The sequence below is a fragment of the Apteryx mantelli genome, chromosome 3 (assembly GCF_036417845.1).
Source record: "Apteryx mantelli isolate bAptMan1 chromosome 3, bAptMan1.hap1, whole genome shotgun sequence".
Lineage (NCBI taxonomy): Eukaryota > Metazoa > Chordata > Aves > Apterygiformes > Apterygidae > Apteryx > Apteryx mantelli.
Genome location: NC_089980.1, coordinates 45,824,396 through 45,843,810, shown reverse-complemented (window position 1 = coordinate 45,843,810; position 19,415 = coordinate 45,824,396). Strand labels below are relative to the sequence as shown.

The window sequence follows — 19,415 nt, the reverse complement described above, 5'->3', positions numbered from 1 at the left end:
AGGTGACACTCTGAGATGAGAGTGCGTTTGGACAGAATGATCCGAGTAGCTGAGAACACTCAACTAATTGAGCAAATGTTTACATTCCTGTAACCAAATGCAGAGTAACATGCATAGGAGCATAGCTACAACAGAAGTAGAATAAGCTGTTAGAGAGAACATCGAAAGAGCATACTGATCAAAACAGTTTGGAAGGAAAGTTAGCTTAATGATGTGAGGGGAAGAGAAGGGAGAAAGGCTAATGGTATTCTTAGATGTATGAACAGATGTGTTGAGAGGCAACATTGCATTTGTAGCCAGTGTCTTTGCAACCAAACCCATAGGACTGCATATTTTTCTAATAATTTTATTTCTTAAAGTGCTTGGAGAAGTTGAAAGAGTGTTACGTGAAAGGTGCCATAAGTACTTTTCTTTCATTATGACCTTGAAAAGAATGCTGTTTTTTCTATGCAGCGCTCAACTGAAGTTAGTCTTTATTCAGCAGCTCTATAGCGGACGTGTTAGCTCTTAAGACCAACTGAGAGCTTTCTCTGCTGCCCCTTCTGCTTATCTTTTTATTTCTCTTATATTTAGGTACAGGATAGGAGACAGGAATAAATTGGATAACAAAAATTATGTCTGGCTGATTACTTCAACCTCATTTGAATAGTAATTACCTGAAGGGCTGTATACAGTCCCTCAGATTTTGACATCCTTGAGTGATTCCAATCCCTTGCTGTTGTAGGCAATATTTTCTATCCCTTTTTTATAAAGAGACCAACACAAACCCTTAAATGAAGAGGTTTTTTTGGTAGGTTGGTTGTTTTTCTGTGTGCGTGCAACCACTGTTGCTATTGGAATACAGTTCCAGAACATTATTTTCCTGATAGATAGAAGCTGCCTTTAATTTTCAGCCTAAAATTATTTGTATCCAGTTATCATTGTGCCAGCATTGTTCTTCATCTTAAATAGCTCTTCTTTCTCTGATGTTTTTGTTTACAGCAACTGTATTCCCTCTTAGCCTTTGTTTTTGCTGGACTAAATAGTCAGTTTCTCCATTCCCTACACCAAAAGTTTGAATTCAGCTCTTTACCAAAGATGGGATGTTTGGTAAACACAGTAGTCCACATTAGTTCTCTGTATAAGGCATTAATATTTCCCTTTTCTGTTGGAAATGCATCTTTTCATACACCTAAAATCACCTCTTCTTGCTCCCATAATATGAAAATACGCACTTATAAATCCACAGTTTATAGGTTAAGTATGGTTTGTTGTCTGTGAAGGTAAATCATGGGCAGATGTTAAATTTAGATTTTCTTCTTTTTGTCTTATTGTCATTTGGCTACATCTACAGTTTTGGAAGTCTATCAGACTTTTTTTGCAGAGGCCTTCAGTTTTGTTTGTGAAGAGCTCAGTCAAAGACCTGCCTGCTTCGTTGTCATTATTTTCTGTAAAAACAATAACAATAGACAAATTTAACTGCGCTGTGTGGGTGTGTGTGTGTATAAAGAAATACATACGTACAAATACATATATATGTAATGTATATTTCAGTATAGACCTCTGATGATAAAGCTGATAAACTCTTAAGAATGGGGGAGAAAATTATATAAATATATTTAAAATAAAAAGTAAGCTTTTGAATGGAGTTGACTAATGTATTTTCACTGTCAAATATCTATTCCCCTATGCATGGGGAGGGAAGGTGAAATGCATTGTTAAATACAGAAAAGATTGAGAGACAGCTTCCTAATTTTATGTACATTTTGTTAATAAGTCACTCCATTATTTGTAATAAGTCTTCTTAAAGAAGTAATTACTTTTTGCTCGTAATACATAAAGGTTACGATTTTAAAATAATTCTAGTATAGAATTCAAACATGCAGCTCATCTGCTTAAAATTATGTTAGTATTTCACCATATAATCAACTTGAATAGCATCACAGCTTGGATTTTGTCAGTGATTTAATTCACAGTTGTCACATAAAAAAAAATCCTACATCCTCATAAACTACTGCAGCTAGTCAGCTGAGCTGCTGTTAGCCGGCCATGTGCATTCTTTAACTTGCCCTAGTTGCAAGGTTTAAAAAAAAGAAAAAAAAAAACAGTTGAACCACCTTTGTTCTCTTCATTCAGAAATATGACCTAAAGTGTAATCAAATACATAATCATACTCACTAGTGGTAACAAAGTAAATTTTCACCCTGGAAATGGAAAATCAAATTTTCATAATTTTTATAGTGTTTGTTCTTACCAGAGTCCTTAAAGGATGTAAATTAACGTTTTCTTCTCTACTCTTTTGCTGCTGAAAGATTTTTGTTAAGAGAAGCCTAATATTAGAACATTTTGCTATAGCTGAATACTTGAGCCCTGAGTATATTTCTATATGTATTATATAAAAATCATTGCAAAGATTAACTGGCTGTATTGAACTATTGAAAGAAAATGTGGTTTTGATATTTCCTTCTTCGATCTAGGCCATATCCTGCAGTCTCCTTCAGCAAACGTGCTTCCAACTCTTCCCTTCCATGTGCTGCGCAGTTTGTTCAGCACTACACCGTTGACTACTGATGATGGAGTACTGCTTAGGCGGATGGCGCTGGAAATTGGGGCTATACATCTTATCCTTGCTTGTCTGTCTGCTCTAAGCCACCATGCACCAAGAGTGCCCAACTCTAGTCCCAACCAGACAGAGGTAAGTTTAACTGCAGAATAATTACCACTGAGATGTAGTAAGAGTCTTAACTATAAAAAAGAAAACCTCACTGCTTTCATAGCCTAATCTTTATGGAGTAGGCTTTTGAATGAAGAACAGAAGTGATTAGAAGATACTTGATGAAGTAGTTCTGCCTTGCATTCTGTAAGCAAACACAGTGATCATGAAATTTATCTAACAAGTAAGGCTTGCCAGGAGGTATCGGGGGGTAATGTGTTAATTGAAAACATGCCAGTTTCTTTCACAAGACCCTCCTTCTCAGCGCACAAGAGTCATAGTGTGCGATGGGTGGTGATTCTTTTTTTTAATTCTCAGTAGATAGTGTGACCTCATTACCTTATTTAGCATGCGTCATCTAAATTCCACTGACTGACTACACATTGCTTCCTCTTAAATGTCTCAGAAATGTAAATGAGTTGTGAGAATTAACAAATAAAATGCCTTATTTTTTTTAAACCCCTTTTTATAGATGGGGAAATGAGATCTTGAGACAAAAAAATTTTCCATAGTGTTTAGGCTCCCAAGTGAATCCTGAAGTTAAACTTTGGCAGAGTACTTGCCATATTTTACTACCCGCTATTCAGAGAATGTGTCCCCTGATTTGTTAGAATGATGAGTTGCCATTTCTGCATGACAGACTCATTGTCTCAAAATGTGTATAAATTTTTTTTATTTTTATTTATTTAGTATTTTTTAATTAATAACTTGCCCTCTGTAACAACTCTGTGGCAAAGGCTTGCATGAAACAGTTCCTCATGGCTAAATATGGCTAAATGGTTGCAAAATACAGGGCCATCCATATTTTAGCAGCTCCTGATACTGACGACAGGATGAGCAAGGAAGAGGTGAAACTGTCTGTTAATTCAATTTAATGGCTAGTCAAATTTGAGAGGGGGCTGAGATATCCTCCTCCTAATTGGGTATCAGGCTGTTGATGCGTTGACATCTCAGCATTATTGGGCTTTTGGGGGAAAAGGGCAACCATTGATTCTTACTTCTGCTTCAGTTCTACCGTGTTCCCTGGAACAGGTTGTCTTCACATAACTCATATCTATTAGGTGATAGATGGTAACCTGAAACTAGAGATCCATCAGCCTGCACTGAGGCATATATCTCTGAGGCAAGACTTTCCCTTAAGTGCTTTAAGTCAGTGCTCATGGCAGTCCTCTTGAGTGTTAAAGGCACAGCATGTGCATGAGTGATAATATCTGCATGAGAATAAACATACTGCTGTTTCATCACTGACATGCATTACATTCCCAATTTAAAAGTCAAATGGTGATTCCAAAGTACTGTCAATATCGTACTTCACAGGTGATACCTTTTTTGCCATTGCGGTCTGTCTGTACATCACTTTTCTCTTCCTTCAAGTATAATCTTGAAAATCACTGAAGAAAATCTGAACAGAAAACAAAACTTTTCAGAGCCTTGAATCAAATATTACAGATTAGAGTTGGTCACCTACTTAAGTGACCTACTTTCCAGTAAGACTAATTGCTACTGAGTAATGCTAATGAAAGCAGCAAGCACTCACCACTGGAAAATCAGATCACATGTTTAGGGTCTTAAATACATATAAGGAAGGCACTAGTTAAAAGGGTTCATCAGAGTTTTTTTACATCTGTTGTGGTAAAGGTTAAATGATGTGATAAAGGTTAAAAATCAACTTAAATATTGAAATCATTTCATAAGCACTAAACAAGACAATATTAAATTTATGTTAGTAAAGTGCAATGATGCAAACCATTGGAATAAGCTGTCCAGGCACCTTAGGAGAAAAGTGATGAAATATCTCTCAGAACACTTTAAGGATAAAGTATTTCCCCCTTATTATCTGGAGAGGAAATCTGAGTGTGTGTTTCAGTGTCACAGAAATCATATGTCAGAGAGATAGATGTAACTTATACCTCTTGCCAGTTTGGAGTATTTATTCAAAATCAGTACATGCTTGAGCATCTTAACATTGCAGACACGTACAGAAATACTTTAAATGACATTTCTACTTCTGTCCCCTTTGTCTAATTATGTTCTTAAACTTGACTAGATATTACTAGTTCTAATTACAGAGCTGTAGTGTTTAGCATGATACTGATTAGGTACCATTTTTATACTTACCATCATTTAAGCAATAGCAATATTTTAAAAGAGAATAAAAATGGGCTTACTGTCCTAGGCAAGTTGAAAATCACTTGCAACAATTTACCCTCCTGCCCTGTATCGGAATTCCATGTCTATGGCAGGTGGTTCCTGCCTAAAGCATGCAATTCTACTGGATAGTGATGCCTTCACTGTTTGTTAAGCTGTTAAATTGGGCTGATATCCTTTTGGAGAACAAAGGAATTTTAAAGAACCAACTAATAAGATGAGAAATGTGAAATTATGGTGACTTTTTTTTTTTTTTAGCCACAGGTGTCAAGTACGCACAACACTACATCAACAGAAGAACAGCAGTTGTACTGGGCTAAGGGTACGGGCTTTGGAACGGGCTCCACAGCTTCAGGATGGGATGTTGAACAAGCTTTGACTAAGCAAAGGCTAGAAGAAGAGCATGTCACCTGCCTTCTACAGGTGTGCAATAATGAAGTTTTGATTAATGATAAGCCCTTGAAATTTTAGGACTTGGATGACAAAAACAGAGCCTGTACTTTTTCAGTCATCTAGCACAGTAATTGTGGTATTTTCAGCAAACGATGGTTTACAAACTACTGTCTACATGAAAAATGGTATAGATCATTTTCTGAGGGAGGCTGTTTTTAAACTTCACTAGGCTACTGCATTAAAAAGACCTGAGTGGATAATCTTAGGTGACAGTTCAGAATAGACAGTGAACCAAGAAGCATTCCGGGATATTTTCTGAAGACATCATACATTTCTGTAGACATAGCTGCATTCAGTCAAAAGGCCCATCAGAGAAAAAGGATGTGGGAATAGACTTTGTTTTATGTGTGCAAAATTATCTTATCTATTCATTTCTCACATATTTTTGCTCTGTTTTAAGAAAATGCCCATAGTTGTTACTGAAGTGTCCAAGAATGTGGTGTTTTGCCAAGATAATGAAATCTCACTCAGACACACTATAAATAAAGTCCCTGCTATGTCAGTTAAATGACAATATTAAGTCACCAGTAAACATCCACATTTTAATAAAAGTCTGATCCCTTTCAAATGCCTCATATTAAGGAGAAATAAATCCTGCACAAGTAGGCCTTTAAGTCCAGTTGCTAAATTTGACCAACTCCTCTTATCTTAGGCCAGTGTGGGGAAAATGAGGTTTTATCTAGTCATCAAAAATTTAATTGACCAAACTGTCAACTCAAATGCATTAGTTAACCTCACTGCTGGGTTAGAGCACAAAGGAGATGAAATTCTGAAATGCCCATGCCCTGGCTGATGAAGATACCATTTTGATATAATCAGTTATTCCAGTCATTGTAGATTATAGGACATGAGTATCATGTCCTTTGCAAAAGCATAACAAATAAAATCCAAAACAATTTTCCTAAGCAAGAAAGAGTAGAGCACCTGAGTTACTCCTGGTGAAGCTTCCAGGCAGTATTCTGTATTATGCCCTGCAGAGATTTAGCTGTTAACTGTCATAAGTCATGAGGAAAGTAGGCATTTGCTTTGGGCAGTCAGTAATTGGAGGGAGAAGCAGAAAACTCTTCAGCACTTTGCTGAATACATCAGTCAGTTGTACAGTACTTTCCCTTATCCCTTTTCCAGAAGTGTTGTTTAGGAAAATTGTGCTGTGTAGAGAGTGCTGATAAGATATTGCAGCAGATAAATGGATAATGGGGTTAGGGCAAAGAGGATGAAAGCACGGAGAAGAGGTTTAAAAAAAGGAGCTTATAGCCCCTGAGATATCAAATAATACAGCCTTTCAAGCCTTGAAGTTACTTAATTTGAGGATATAACCACACAAATCAGCCACATGGAAGTATGTTAGATCATACATTTACAACACGTGATAAGGGCCTGTGGCTCAGCAAGAGCTACCATTGGGAAGAGCAGATGAGCAAATCTGAGGTGACTTCCCCACCTTTATGGAGGGGGAGGTTGTTCATGCTTACTGAAGTAAGAGCATGCACACAAGCAGTTATTCAAAGTAACTCTCATGCTCAGCATAAGTTGTTGCTTCATCTGTATCTTGAAATCCCATCCAAAAGTACATTACACTTTTTTTTTTTTTTTTTCCAGTTGTCATGAGCTGGCATATTTCTGTTTTGAGCAACTCTAGCAGCTTTACAAACTTTATAGTAATGGATCTCTTGAAGTTATTCAGAATAATTAGTTATTTAATTTTATAGTGAACCAAAGTCATAATCATGATCTAATAACTATAGAATTCCTTCTGAGATACCTTTGAGATTGATGAAATAAATACCAATACTGAATTAGCGAAGTAGCTAGTGAAGTATTTTGGAGTTTTCCTTAAGGAAGGAAAATCAAAGTTCTTTTGCCTAAAATAAATCAGTTTTGATTAAATTTTGTGTGTATTTCAGGTTCTTGCCAGTTACATAAATCCTGCAGGGAGTACATCAAATGGAGAGACTCAAACTAGCCATGAAGGCAGAGGACAGAACAGCAGCGCTCTTCCATCTGTTCTCTTAGAGCTACTCAGTCAGTCTTGCCTCATTCCAGCAATGTCATCGTACCTCCGCAACGATTCAGGTAACGTGTTGTTGGTCTCCTTCTAAATCAAAGTTGGCTTATATCTGTCAAATACAACAGGGAAACAGTGCAATTTATATAAACAATAGATAATTCTTGCCTGTTTGTTTCCCATTTTAGAATTCTACTATTTCATGGAACGTTCACTTGAGTCTTAGAAAACAAAATAATAGTGTGTGTTTGAAATACCAAATTTGTTACATGAATTTAAACTTCTGTTGTTTTAATGTCCTTTTAAAAATTTGAAATTCACTTCTTAAACTATTGAAATTAACTTGAAAACTGTATTTCCATCTGAAAAGTTTGTATTTTAGTTCTTACGTAGACTAGAAGCTACACGGGGAGAGGGCATTTTAAACAAGACCGTGATTCTCACTGAGAAGAAAAATGTTAATTTTGTAAGAAAATCAAGCAAGTATGCCTCTGAAGTTGGTAAACGTTGGAAGTATAAAGTTCTGGGGCAGTCCTGTCTTACTGTGTCTGATTATTTTGAGTTATCTGTCCTGCAGAGCTTTTTCTGCTTTGTTTAGGAAATTCACAAATTATCCAAACTCTTATCCAAACTGCAAAATATTTCAAAAATGCAGGAAGAAAGTTGCCAGATGTTCTTTTTTGTTTTGTTTGTTGCCCTTTTTGTAAGGAATGACAAATGAGTGGTATGTTGTCATCATGTTTCTGCTCACTAATTTTAAAACAAAGATAATTTGATAGTTTCCATCCAGTACATTGCACTTCATTGTGGAAAGCATTTAAGTTGTATGAGGTAGTGTCAAGCGGTATAAATTAAGCAAATGCCTACGAAGAACTAATGGTAAAACTAGCAGACTGGGTTTGTGATAGTGTTCAGTCTCTTGAGATGACAAGCTTTTGTATGAAGTTATTGGTATGTTTTGGGTTTTTTTTTTCCCCCGCCTGAAAAGTGTTAACATGAAGTTTCTGCAGTCTGCTTTAGCCTTAGGTTGGATTTTTATTCAGATACGTTGTTTGAAAAGATGGATTTAATCCCTACATAGCAGAAAGGGTTGTTCTAAATCTGAATAATTCTACTTGGATTGAACCTGATTTTTGAACCTCTCCTATTGTTGGAGTAACTGATATTCTGGTTGCATTATTGTAGCGTTTGGATTCCAGTTGTAGGGTGCAGTTATGGGGGCTATTTTGTTTGTTTGTTTGTTTTTTTGAAACAATGGTACATGGCAGAATATATTTGATCTCTGGAGGCAGAAGAAAAATCACCTGCATCTACATGTTTACTATATAGCGCTAAATAGAGCAAATACTATGTAGGACAACAAGAACATGGCTCTTCTACCTAATCTGTGGTAACTAGGGCATTACATAATCTTGCGTGATGGAAGGGAAGTAGTTCAAAAAGTCTTCCAGGGCCTTATAGTAAAAATAAAAATATGAGGAATGCTTCACTTGCCAATCCAAGCTTGACATCTCTCTCATATTTTGTAATTAATTTATTGGTTCTATTTTGCACATAGTGCAATGAGGAAAATGAACTATGTAGATTTCAATCCAGACTCATCATTACAAATGAAAATCTCCTGTAGAACAATAAAGTAAATGCTGTCTTTCTAACAAACATGCACAAATTCTTCTGTTATTGTGGTAGAGAGGAAAGGTCATTCAAAGACCTGGCAAAAATGCTATCTTATCTAAAGGATGAAGCTGATAGTTCTGGATTGTCACTGAATCGCAGCTGTCGAAATTGCTTTCTGCTGTTTCCTATGGAAAAACATATCTGACTGTACAAGCCAGCTTCAACTGGAGAACAGCAGTCAGGTGCTGACAGAACAGATGAGAGATGTGTCTGGTGGAGTGAACCCAAAGTTTGGCTTTCATGACCCATTTATTTTCGCAAAGTACAAGAAAAAGGAAGATCTTCAGTGGGAAATGTTCATTTTAGATATGTTTTCCTTTGTGGATTATTTTTATTTGTGAATAGTTGATTGGCAGGGGATGTTCAGAAATTGTATGTTGTGTTTGTGAATTAACAATTGGTAAAGAGCAGACAGAACAGATACTGCTTTTTCATAAATGGATATGTAATTGTAAATATAATAGCTAAGCTATAAGCAAAACCTTGCTTTTAAGGGAAAAGTTGTTACCTACTATTTAGATTCACGAAGGATGAGAGTATGTTCATTGAGATTTAAAACTGTAAAATCTCAAAGTTGTTATGCTTTATATTGCTTGCATCAATGTATTATCTTGAATGCTTCCTGATGTATTTGTTCCAAATTCTACAGATAGAGCCATAATTAACAAGGTACTACTGGATTTAAAAAAAATACCTCTGCAGGTCTTATATCAGTCAAGCTTGTCTTTGAAAACTTAAGGGGATACCTGTTTGTGAGGGAAACTTGTAAAAAGGCATGACTTTGGGAGAGAATATTGTCTACTCTTCATGCATATTTGAGTTAGAGGCGTTTAGCTTGAAATGGGCCCCTGAAAATAGTTTGTCTTAGTAATAGCCAGGCAAAATTCCGATGCAGTAGTTACTGTTCAGTTCAGAAGCAGACAGATAATTCTCACATTAATGAGTCTGAGTTGTAGAAGCCACTGGGGTCCTCTGTCTCACTCTCAGACTGCCCGGAGACATGGCTGGCAGAGAACCCAGCTGTTGCAAACGAGGCAGAGCTCGAAGCTTTGGAACGAAGCTCTGCTACAGTGCTCAAAGACTGAAGAGTTCACTTAAACAGTGTGTTCTCTTCCAGAGTGTTTGTATTTTATAGCTAGAGCATTGCAGATGTTGAAGCTACTCCCCACCCTGCCCCTGATCTTGATGGCCAATGCAGTGTAGTTGAGCAGGCTTGATTCTTTCATGTTAGACGTCCTGGTTTTATTTCAAGTTTCTCTACTTTGAATAGCTATCTCCCTCTCTAACAGAGCTGAATACCTACACAGTAGGGGTAGGAAAAGGAACAGCATTAGTAGTAAAACTCATGTACACACAATCTTCTAGTTTTCAGACCAATTTACCTTCTGTTATCAAAAAGTACTTTCATGAGGAAGAGGCAGGTAACTGTATTTTCCTGTAACATGCTGGACTGAAAAATGAGAACACCGCATGCAGAGTACTAATAGAGTGTTCCCCAGTTCTGGCATCCCATCAGGAGCAAGCTGTACTGAGCAAAACACTGACAGAAAGCAGCAGTTTTCAGCAACTCCATAACTTGCTCCAATTTGAATGGCAGTTAGGGGGACCAGTTAAAGCTTATCCTTAGGTTGGAGCTATTTTTGAGCCAGGTTTTAGGTTTTGCTGTAAACCATTGCAACGACAATGATCTTCATGTATTATATGAAATCTGCATATGGATAAAGTTATGTGGGAAGACTTTCTATAACAAAATATAATATGCACTTAAGATGCTAGGTTTGCTGTGTACCTTTATTGCGCAGTAGGGTGACATCACTGAGATGATACGAGATAGATACTACATCTTTTGGTATTTATGAGAATTTTGTATTTTGTTTACATAGGTTCAGTTAGCTACAGGTATGATGCATCTTCCTTGCAAAGTCATTTTGGCAAAATTTTTGAACATGTCCAATATTAGTATATAAAATCGGCCTCCGTCACAGTTAGAAACTTATCTAGGATTTTTTTTTAATTGCATAAGTATGTTTTGACATCCCTGCTGAACTTGCCTCAAATATACATGAACTTGCAACACTAAATAAAAGGAATATTGATCAGATGAAGATTACTTACATATTTAGAAACCTCACCTTGAAGTAGATCTTCACAAACCAAGCAGATTGCTCAGTCACATTCTGCAGCTTCCTCTGCACCAGAGCAAGGTGATTGTGAAGTCCTTGAAAACTGTGAACTGACCACTTTCATTAATTTCCTTAGTTGCTTTTTTCTTGTAGAGAAGGAAAGCTTATCTCTCTATGAAGGACTTTTCCTTCATATGCAAGATAGATCATAGCTTTATGCACAAGAAGCAACAGCTGCTGTGATCCTCACCTTATTTCTTGATTCTTCTCATCTCCCCCCCTCCGCCCCCAGCAGTGTTTGTGTCTCATATCTTGTCATGGAATTACTGTGCCTTTTATTCTCTTTTAATTTATAATTGAAAAAAGGCTGTCTTTATAACATGGTAAGATTTTTAATTACAATTTTATTCCTAAGGACTTAATTCATGTTTACATTTGTACAGTTGATGTTCTTAACTTTCATGTCATAGAGCATCTAGCACATATTCAATACTGAGCACTTACTTTTTACACCAAAAGCTGTCACATAAAACCTTTTTATTCTTGTCTCATATACAGCGCCTTTCGTTTGAAAGAGTCGCCTAATATCTCCATCAAATATATGAATGTTTCTCTCCATGAACAAAATGCTCAACAGTAGAATTTGCACCATGCAGCAAGAGGTTCCCAGCAAACAGGTGACCATCAGATTCTAACTGGAGTATAGTTGTGTAGGAGGTCTAGGTTTTGCTATTGTAAGAGTAATTTGACTTAAGTTTATGAAGACTAATACCAGTAGCTAGTAACTAGTAGTTACAAGTAGGAGAGAAGAAAGAAGTGGTAGTAATAGTAGTCTTTGTGGCTAACAATCTGCGTAGAGGAAAAGCAGTGGAAGGGAACATGAAATAGAAGGAAAATCAAATGTCCTTTAAGACAGGGGACCATTTATTTTTTTACAGACTTTGACAGTAGAAAGCCCAGTGAAGCTGGGACTTCTCAGTAATGCCATAGTACTAGGTAGATTCTTCTTGCTTTAAAATGTAGTCATACTGGCTTGTCCCTAAACTAGTATTTGGCAAACCCAGAGATGACTTACCCTTGTTTGAGGCCAAAGAGTGAGAGAGATTTGGTACCGTCTCTTTCTTGGAAGACAGGATGCATAGCAAGCTGCAGAATTCTGCACAAATTCTCTTTGCTTGAATTCCCGGACTTACTGGAAGCAAGTGATACTGTGCTTTTTGCTGGGATTTTCTTGCAGCCCTTTCTTTCCATGCTCCCCTCTTAACTGTCCTTTCTTATTTGGTGCACAGAGGCTCTATATAGTTTGATCTGCATAGCTTTTAGCGTTAAATCTGTTTAGTCTTCCTCAAGTTTGACTGCTGAAAAGATGATGCTGTATTTCCTTCCTTCAGTGGAATGAGTTGAACATAATTTAAATGGCCAGTACACTTCTGTAAATAGTTACTTTTTATTTTCTATGTGAGGGTTTTACTAAAAGGATTGTATTTACTGACCATCATGTTCTATTTTAATAGTCAAATACTTGCTTTTTCATAGTTTGTCAAGTAGTGTAGCATCTTGGATCTGTGGATTCGTTAACTGTTAGACTGTTTCATCCTGATACCAAGTACCTCATTGTGAACAGTAGTCTTGATTTAGTAAGTACATACTATGGAGCAGTGTTTGAAGGTGAATATATTGCATTATTTTTCCTTCCTGTTTTGAAATACCTTCATTGGTTGAGGCTTTGTCTATTAAAAAATGTTGCTTTTCAGGCCTCAAGTCTCCACCTTGGAGCTTTGAACTATGCTAGATTTCCTGCTGATGTTAATTTAGGGTATTTATTTTCTCCTAATTATAATTATTCTGAAGGCATGATAAGTGTTGCTTCACTTTTTGTGTAGTAGTCCAGTTCTACTGGACTGAGTAGGCTGAGTATTTTAGGAAGCTTTTGTTCCCTTATGGCTCTCTGACATCTGACTTGTGAAAATGACTCCTGAAAGTTAAGAGCACTACACCTTTATTCATCCATTGCTGAAGGTATGAAGGAACTACTGCAGTGTAAATGTTGAACCCTCATGAAATTTTGCTTTCCCCAGACTTTTGTCTTTTTGTTTTTACTGAACCTAATAAGTTGCTGTTTAGTGTTCTTTTTTTTTTTTTTTGAGAGCAAGAGAGAGACAGGGAGACACCGTAGGTGTGTATTTGACTAAAAGTATAAGTACTGGAGCTGTGTATTGGCACTTGTTTAACTAACTTTAGACCCACGTAAGTACAGAGACTCCAGTATTACCTGTTAAGAGAAGATACCAGACTTCTGTTTTGAAACCAAATGTAGATCATATGCCAGGGCAATCTCTAATGATAATATTACCCTACAGCTTTCTTTAGTGAAAGTCAGTATTGTCTGTGAAATTAGAAGTACAATGACAGTTTAGGTAGGCAGCAAATAATTAACCAAATTAAAAATTTGACTGGTTTCCATAAGTGTTAATGAACTCATTCTCTGGTAAAAGAATGATAATTGGACCTGTGCTGCAGCTGGTTATAACTTTGGGAATGCAATTTATGCTTTACTGCTGAAGTGTTTACAAGAAAAGGTGCAATATCTCACTCCAGTGCTGCCATACTAGTTGATTCACAATTCAGAGAAGAGTGCTATGCATTGAAATGACACAAAATAAAAGTGCTTGTTTTATTTCATAAATTTGACAAGCTTTTGATAACTTCAAGATAAAATGAAGAGCAGTAATTTCTACCTGGACTTTGCCTGAATTCCTATTTCTCTTCAATTTTCAGATTCTTGTAACTTCTCAATTTAAGCTCCTTGTCAAATGTCCTTGTATCATGAGATTACTGTGATAATATCCATAAGTATGTAGATATAAGAAATACATTGAAAAAACTTTCATAAAATATTCACTCTATTCTGTAGTCTTAAGTCAACACAAATAACCTGCATAAATCCTTTTGAATGTAGATTAGTTTTATAGAATGCTGTGGTGCTTCATATATTGAAAATGATTATACAGTGTCAGAGATTTGCTAAAGACTATGGATAATGAATAAATTCTCACATCTGCACATGCTTCCTTCCAATGCAGCCTTATCTGTTTATTGACTCTTATAGATGAGCCAGTATTGATTCAGAGTAACAAAACCAGAATGTATCATCTTTCGCCTTATTCTTTCATAGATCAGCGTAGTTTCTGAAATGGCAGAGTTTTTGCAACTGACTGAACTAGCATTGCCAAATTCATCCTGTTGTAGATCCCTGACCTTATTTTATGCATGTGCTTGTTCAGAAATGACTTCCAAAGGCTCCATTGGTTTAGCAGTCAAGAAGTTCTGTACAGTAATAAGCTACTATCTATACAATAGATTTGTTTATTTGCTGTCATTTTATGGAGGGACTGCATGTTCACTTTGCAGCCTAGGACAAGGAACTGAGCTGATTTTCAGAATGGAGTTTCTCCGTTGTTCCTCTGTCGCACTTTTAATCCTAAGGATGGTATTTCTTTAAACGAATGTTTCTTTTTTTCCTAATATTTTCTACTATGTTTTTAATCCTATGCTCTCAAAGTAGCTTTTCTAATATAAGAAAAATGTGGATGCAGTCATGTATACAGAAATTTGTATTAGCTCAGACAGTCTGCAGCCTTGGATCAAATTCAAAGACATGCATTTGTTTAATTTAAAACGTTTAAATAGTCTAATCAATTTTAATAGTCTAATTGCATGTTCCACGAAGTATATAGCAGAGTTGCAAGTCTAGGCCTAAATCATAAACAGTGCAAAAGGGGAAAATGTGTTCAGGACCTGGTCCAGAGATAGTAAACTCTTTCGGGCAAAGATATAAAGACTGTTTTACATACAGCGCAGTGAATTTTTGTGTGATGTGTTTTATTTTACTTGAAAATAAGTATCAGGATAAAAACATGAAAATTGTATTTGATTCAAGTTAAACACATTCTAATATGGAAAATGTAACTTAAGATTTTTTCCTTTGCAGAACATGTGTTAGTGTGCCATTGTAATTTTTAATAATTCTTAAAAGTACTAAAACTATTTTTCACACCACTTTTAAAGGATTTTTAATTAGAAAAGCACATCATTAGTATAGCATTATGATTTCAAATACAGATTCAGTAAAGGCAAGAATATCTAACCTTTTTCAGCTTTCTACAAGACTAACAAATGCTGCAGAATATAATCAAGAGTTAAAACTTTATTTATAGTATTACAATTTTTTGGTATAACAGTGTTTCTGTTTCCACACTTACTGTAGATTTGTGTAAATTGTAAGCCTACTTTATAGTGATCTAAAAATAAAATCCTTTTCTCTTTTTTATGGTCTCAGATATACAGAGACATATTACACAAAACTACAGAAAGCATCATGGGGCTTATATATGTATTTATGTATTTTTCTAATTCATCTCTTTCTATGTTGTGATTGTTTTCAGTGTTTGCTTACATTTCTTGTCTTGCATGTTCGCTGGCAATAAAACAGTGCCATCTGTGTTTTCACTGTTTGGGTTTCATCTGTTATCGGTGTGAAGTTGAGTATTGCCTGCCTTCATTTACATAACTTAGCACCCTGACTGGGCTCACAGAAATATTTAGCAGTCATTGACGGGCTTAGCCAGCTACTTTGCTCTGGAATGTGTTTGATAATCTTTTCGGACTGTGTATTTTTTCTTTAAATTCAGAAATCATTCTTACTATCTCTGGTCTCAGCGCTGTACACTCTACAACTGATGTTCAAAAATGTCATCAAAGTGTAGTGTAGATGTACACAAAAACAATAACAAATAAATTGAGCACAGTTCCAATAATCCCAAGCAGTGCTAAAATAGATTCTTCTTTTTCCTCTTTCTCCTCTTGCCTTTTTACATCTTCCAGTGTTGTGATGGCGGAGGTCCCCATTTTTTCTGCAAATATCTTCACCAGTACTCTGGCAGCTAGCTAGAAGAAAGAAAGCAAATGGTAAATCTGGTCTGCCAAGCATGTAGCTTTGATCTTTTTCAAAAACAATTCTGTACTTTACAAAAGATTTCTTAATGCTCTGCTTATTGAGTTGTATTCATCTGGGGGGGAGTATTTTTTTTTCTGGTATGAATTATATCCATGTTAAGTGATTGTTCTGTAGCTACGGATTTGGTACAAGGAGTGAAATGATTCTAGCTTGATGGCTTCAAGCCAATTAATACGCTTTATTATAAAAGATATTTAAAGGTTGGCATCATTCAATTAATTTGCTTCCTTATGAAACACCAAATTGATGAAAGCAGGTATCTGGTCATTATCAAATACTCTGAAATGCCTGGAGAAATTATGTGAATTTTTAGCTGTTAATTATTTAACTGTAACAGTATAATAAGAGTTGAAAATATTCGTGTCTGCTGGTTTTTAATGTTGAAAATATTCCTTCTTAATACAATATTACAGTCTTTTTTTGACCACTGAGCCATAAGTAGGCAATTGCAGGTGAGATCTTACCCTTTTACTTGTTTAATAAATCAGCTTTTGGACATCTATGCAACAGTAAACATTTGAAGAGACAGACATTTTCTGTTCAATGTAAAGGTTTTCTTATTATTGCAGTATGTCAAAGGACAGTAGTGCTTTCATAAAAATAAAAATTCTGTGCAATATAAAGACTCGAGATAGATATTTACAAGTATGCATATGATTTATTTCCTTTTTTTGTTGTAGAAGTGAGGCTGACAGGTAGTCTCCAGTACTTAGCTGCTCTTGTGGTCTTAATTTAGTCATATATCCTGTAGAAACACGTTCCCAGAAAAATTCTGTTCTTTGGTTTACATGCTGATACTGTGTATAGTCTGCTATTTTAGCCTTATTGATCAGAAATTTCTAATTTTAAAATAAAATTTGATTGGACTTTTTACTAGTCCAGGTAACCCCAATTTACTGAAGATTTGCAATCAGATTTTACAGTGCAATAACATTTTTCTCTCTTGGCAAACATCTTTAATCATTGAAGATAAACATATTTCTGCTGTGAGTCTAGTTAAAGACATCAGCTCACAGCATATTTTACAGAAAGGCTTAAAAAAAAGAGAGAGAGATGTTTCTTACCCTACATTGCATCAGGAATAAAATGTCATCGGACATGCTCCTTGCTTGCCAGCTCAGTGGCAAGCCAGGCTGTTACCTTCATGAAGGGGCTGCTCTCCTCCTCCAGACAGACCAGGCAGGAGCATGAACAGTCCTTGGTAGAGAAGTTTAACAGGGCGGCTGCTAACGTTACAGACCCTGCCAAATGCCTGGCCTCGTCTCTCGGTAATCCACTCAAGTCAAGTGTAGTCAGAAAACAGAAAAACCCCTTCTGGTAATGATCCTAACTGTTGACTAATTCTCGTCAAAACTGAGGATTTTTTTTCTCAGGTGATGTAGAGCAACCAAATGCCTGCCGTTTGGTTTTGCCTTAAAAAAAAAAATTACAAACACTTCCTGTTTTTATTCAGTTACATTTAGCTATTTATTAAGACTGTACTTCAGAAAATGAACAGCCTTTGATTGACTCTGTGGCAGCCGCCTGGAGAGGCTTTCTCGCGTCGACGTGCCGTAATTCCAAATGCGGTGAACTACGTGCCGGCGCACGCTGTCATTTTAGTCCAGATTGAAAAAGGCTGAAGAGAAATCTGCTTTATCGGCAATAGTGTAAACGCTGTCACACACCTGCCTTCAGAGCCTCTGAAAAAAATCCCAAGGTATTCTTCGGAGCATTGCATAACTTAGCCAGGCAGATCTGCGGAGAGGAATGACCGTGGCTTTAGCTGCGCGCTGTGGTGAGCTGTGACAGTGATTAAACCTGCGCTTGGCACTTGCTGAATACGGAAGGAGCTGCGAGGCGCCCTTGCAGGCACCGAGTTGCATAAAGATGTGCGGTGGCTCTGCCCCTTCATTGGCAGACCCGGCACATTTTAATCCCGTAACAGCAGCGAAAGTGCCCAGCGTGAAGAGGAGGAGAGTTAACTGTACTTCGGGGGGTTCTAATGAAGTGCTGCATGACAAACAGCAACATTAAGGCGTTCAAGCTGAAACAGTGTTTTCTGCCTTTTGTCTTTTTATGCTTTGTTTGACAGGCAGTTGCTTCTATGGGAAATACTGCTTCTAAAGCTTTTCCTCTTTTTATTCACCACCCAAAGAATGCAGGTTAGTGTGTAATTCATGAAAACACAGATTTACAGAAAAATACTCCTGTTCTGATTTCATAGCAAGCAGTAGGTAAATTAGGGAGGTATATTTTGCCTGTCTCCTGCCCCCTTTTGGGGAGTGGGGACATGTTCTGAAGTCTTTTCTTCTTCCCAATCTCTTCGGATAAAAATCCACAATTTTAGCAATCTCTGTAAGCAGTTGTGTTTCAGATCCATTTTATTCAGTCACTGTATGGTATACAGGCTGGGGGTATAACGTGTGTTTTTATTGATATAGCATAGCTCCTCGATATGAAGGCAAATAATTTTTACCTGTATTGTACATATTGTTCGTTGAAAAGTATTTAAAAGGATACTTGCAAAATCAAACACTTCTGAATTTCAGAAAGCTTATGCATAGGAAAAGTCATATTTGTATTGAATTCAAGCAGAGGAATGTAACTGGAACCCTGGGTCAGTTTCCAGAACAGCATGTTTTAGAAATTACGAGGCATTGTTTGAAACGCAGTTTTCAGTAGTTCTTGTGGGAGTTTTTAAAGAAGCAAAAGAAGGTAAATCATTGCTTTAAATACTTTCATCTTCAAATCAATTTATTTGCACATTTAATATTTCTTCTCAGTATTCTTTGAAAGTGTCTAAGTTAAATTTGTTTTCTTAGTAGATGGACAGCATTTCATATTTTACATGTATATCTTTTTTTAAAGGTAAATACCATGTTTACAGTACAGTAAATTGCATGGTACTTCTACTTTATTTAGCCCTTTATCCTGAAAGTAATGTTGCCTTGATGAAATTCTTTGTCTTTAGAAGAAAAAGTAATTAGTTTAGATCTCTGGCATACCTCCCTTAAAAATGTATTTTAATATATGTGTATAGGCTTCCCTTTATATTCTTTTATTCTGAAAAGACTGCTACAACTTCAATTGTTCTTTGATTGTTTTCTTTTTGTGCATCTTCAATGTATTTCTGTATCAGTTTGGATCCATGTAGAGTTATTAAGATGGGATGGGGGAGCAAGAGGACAGCCTGTGTGGTCTAATCATTCACATTGCTGAGATTAATCCTCACATGTTAGAAACTGCTTTCCTTTTTAAAAGGAGAGAAATAGTTTAATGTGCATCGTTATTTAAAGATTAAGGAGGTATTTGGAAGGT

General features: G+C 36.3%; 1 protein-coding gene across 3 annotated transcripts in view; it reads left to right on the top strand.

The window, feature by feature from the left end:
- BIRC6 (baculoviral IAP repeat containing 6) overlaps positions 1–19,415 on the top strand; it is a 200,987-nt gene that overhangs the window by 133,868 nt on the left and 47,704 nt on the right. For all 3 annotated transcript variants that reach the window (XM_067293270.1, XM_067293269.1, XM_067293268.1), the window contains exons 63-65: positions 2,457–2,674; positions 5,099–5,263; positions 7,198–7,366. In XM_067293270.1, coding sequence (XP_067149371.1) covers positions 2,457–2,674; positions 5,099–5,263; positions 7,198–7,366 — 552 coding nt within the window. The remainder of the gene's footprint in view (positions 1–2,456; positions 2,675–5,098; positions 5,264–7,197; positions 7,367–19,415) is intronic.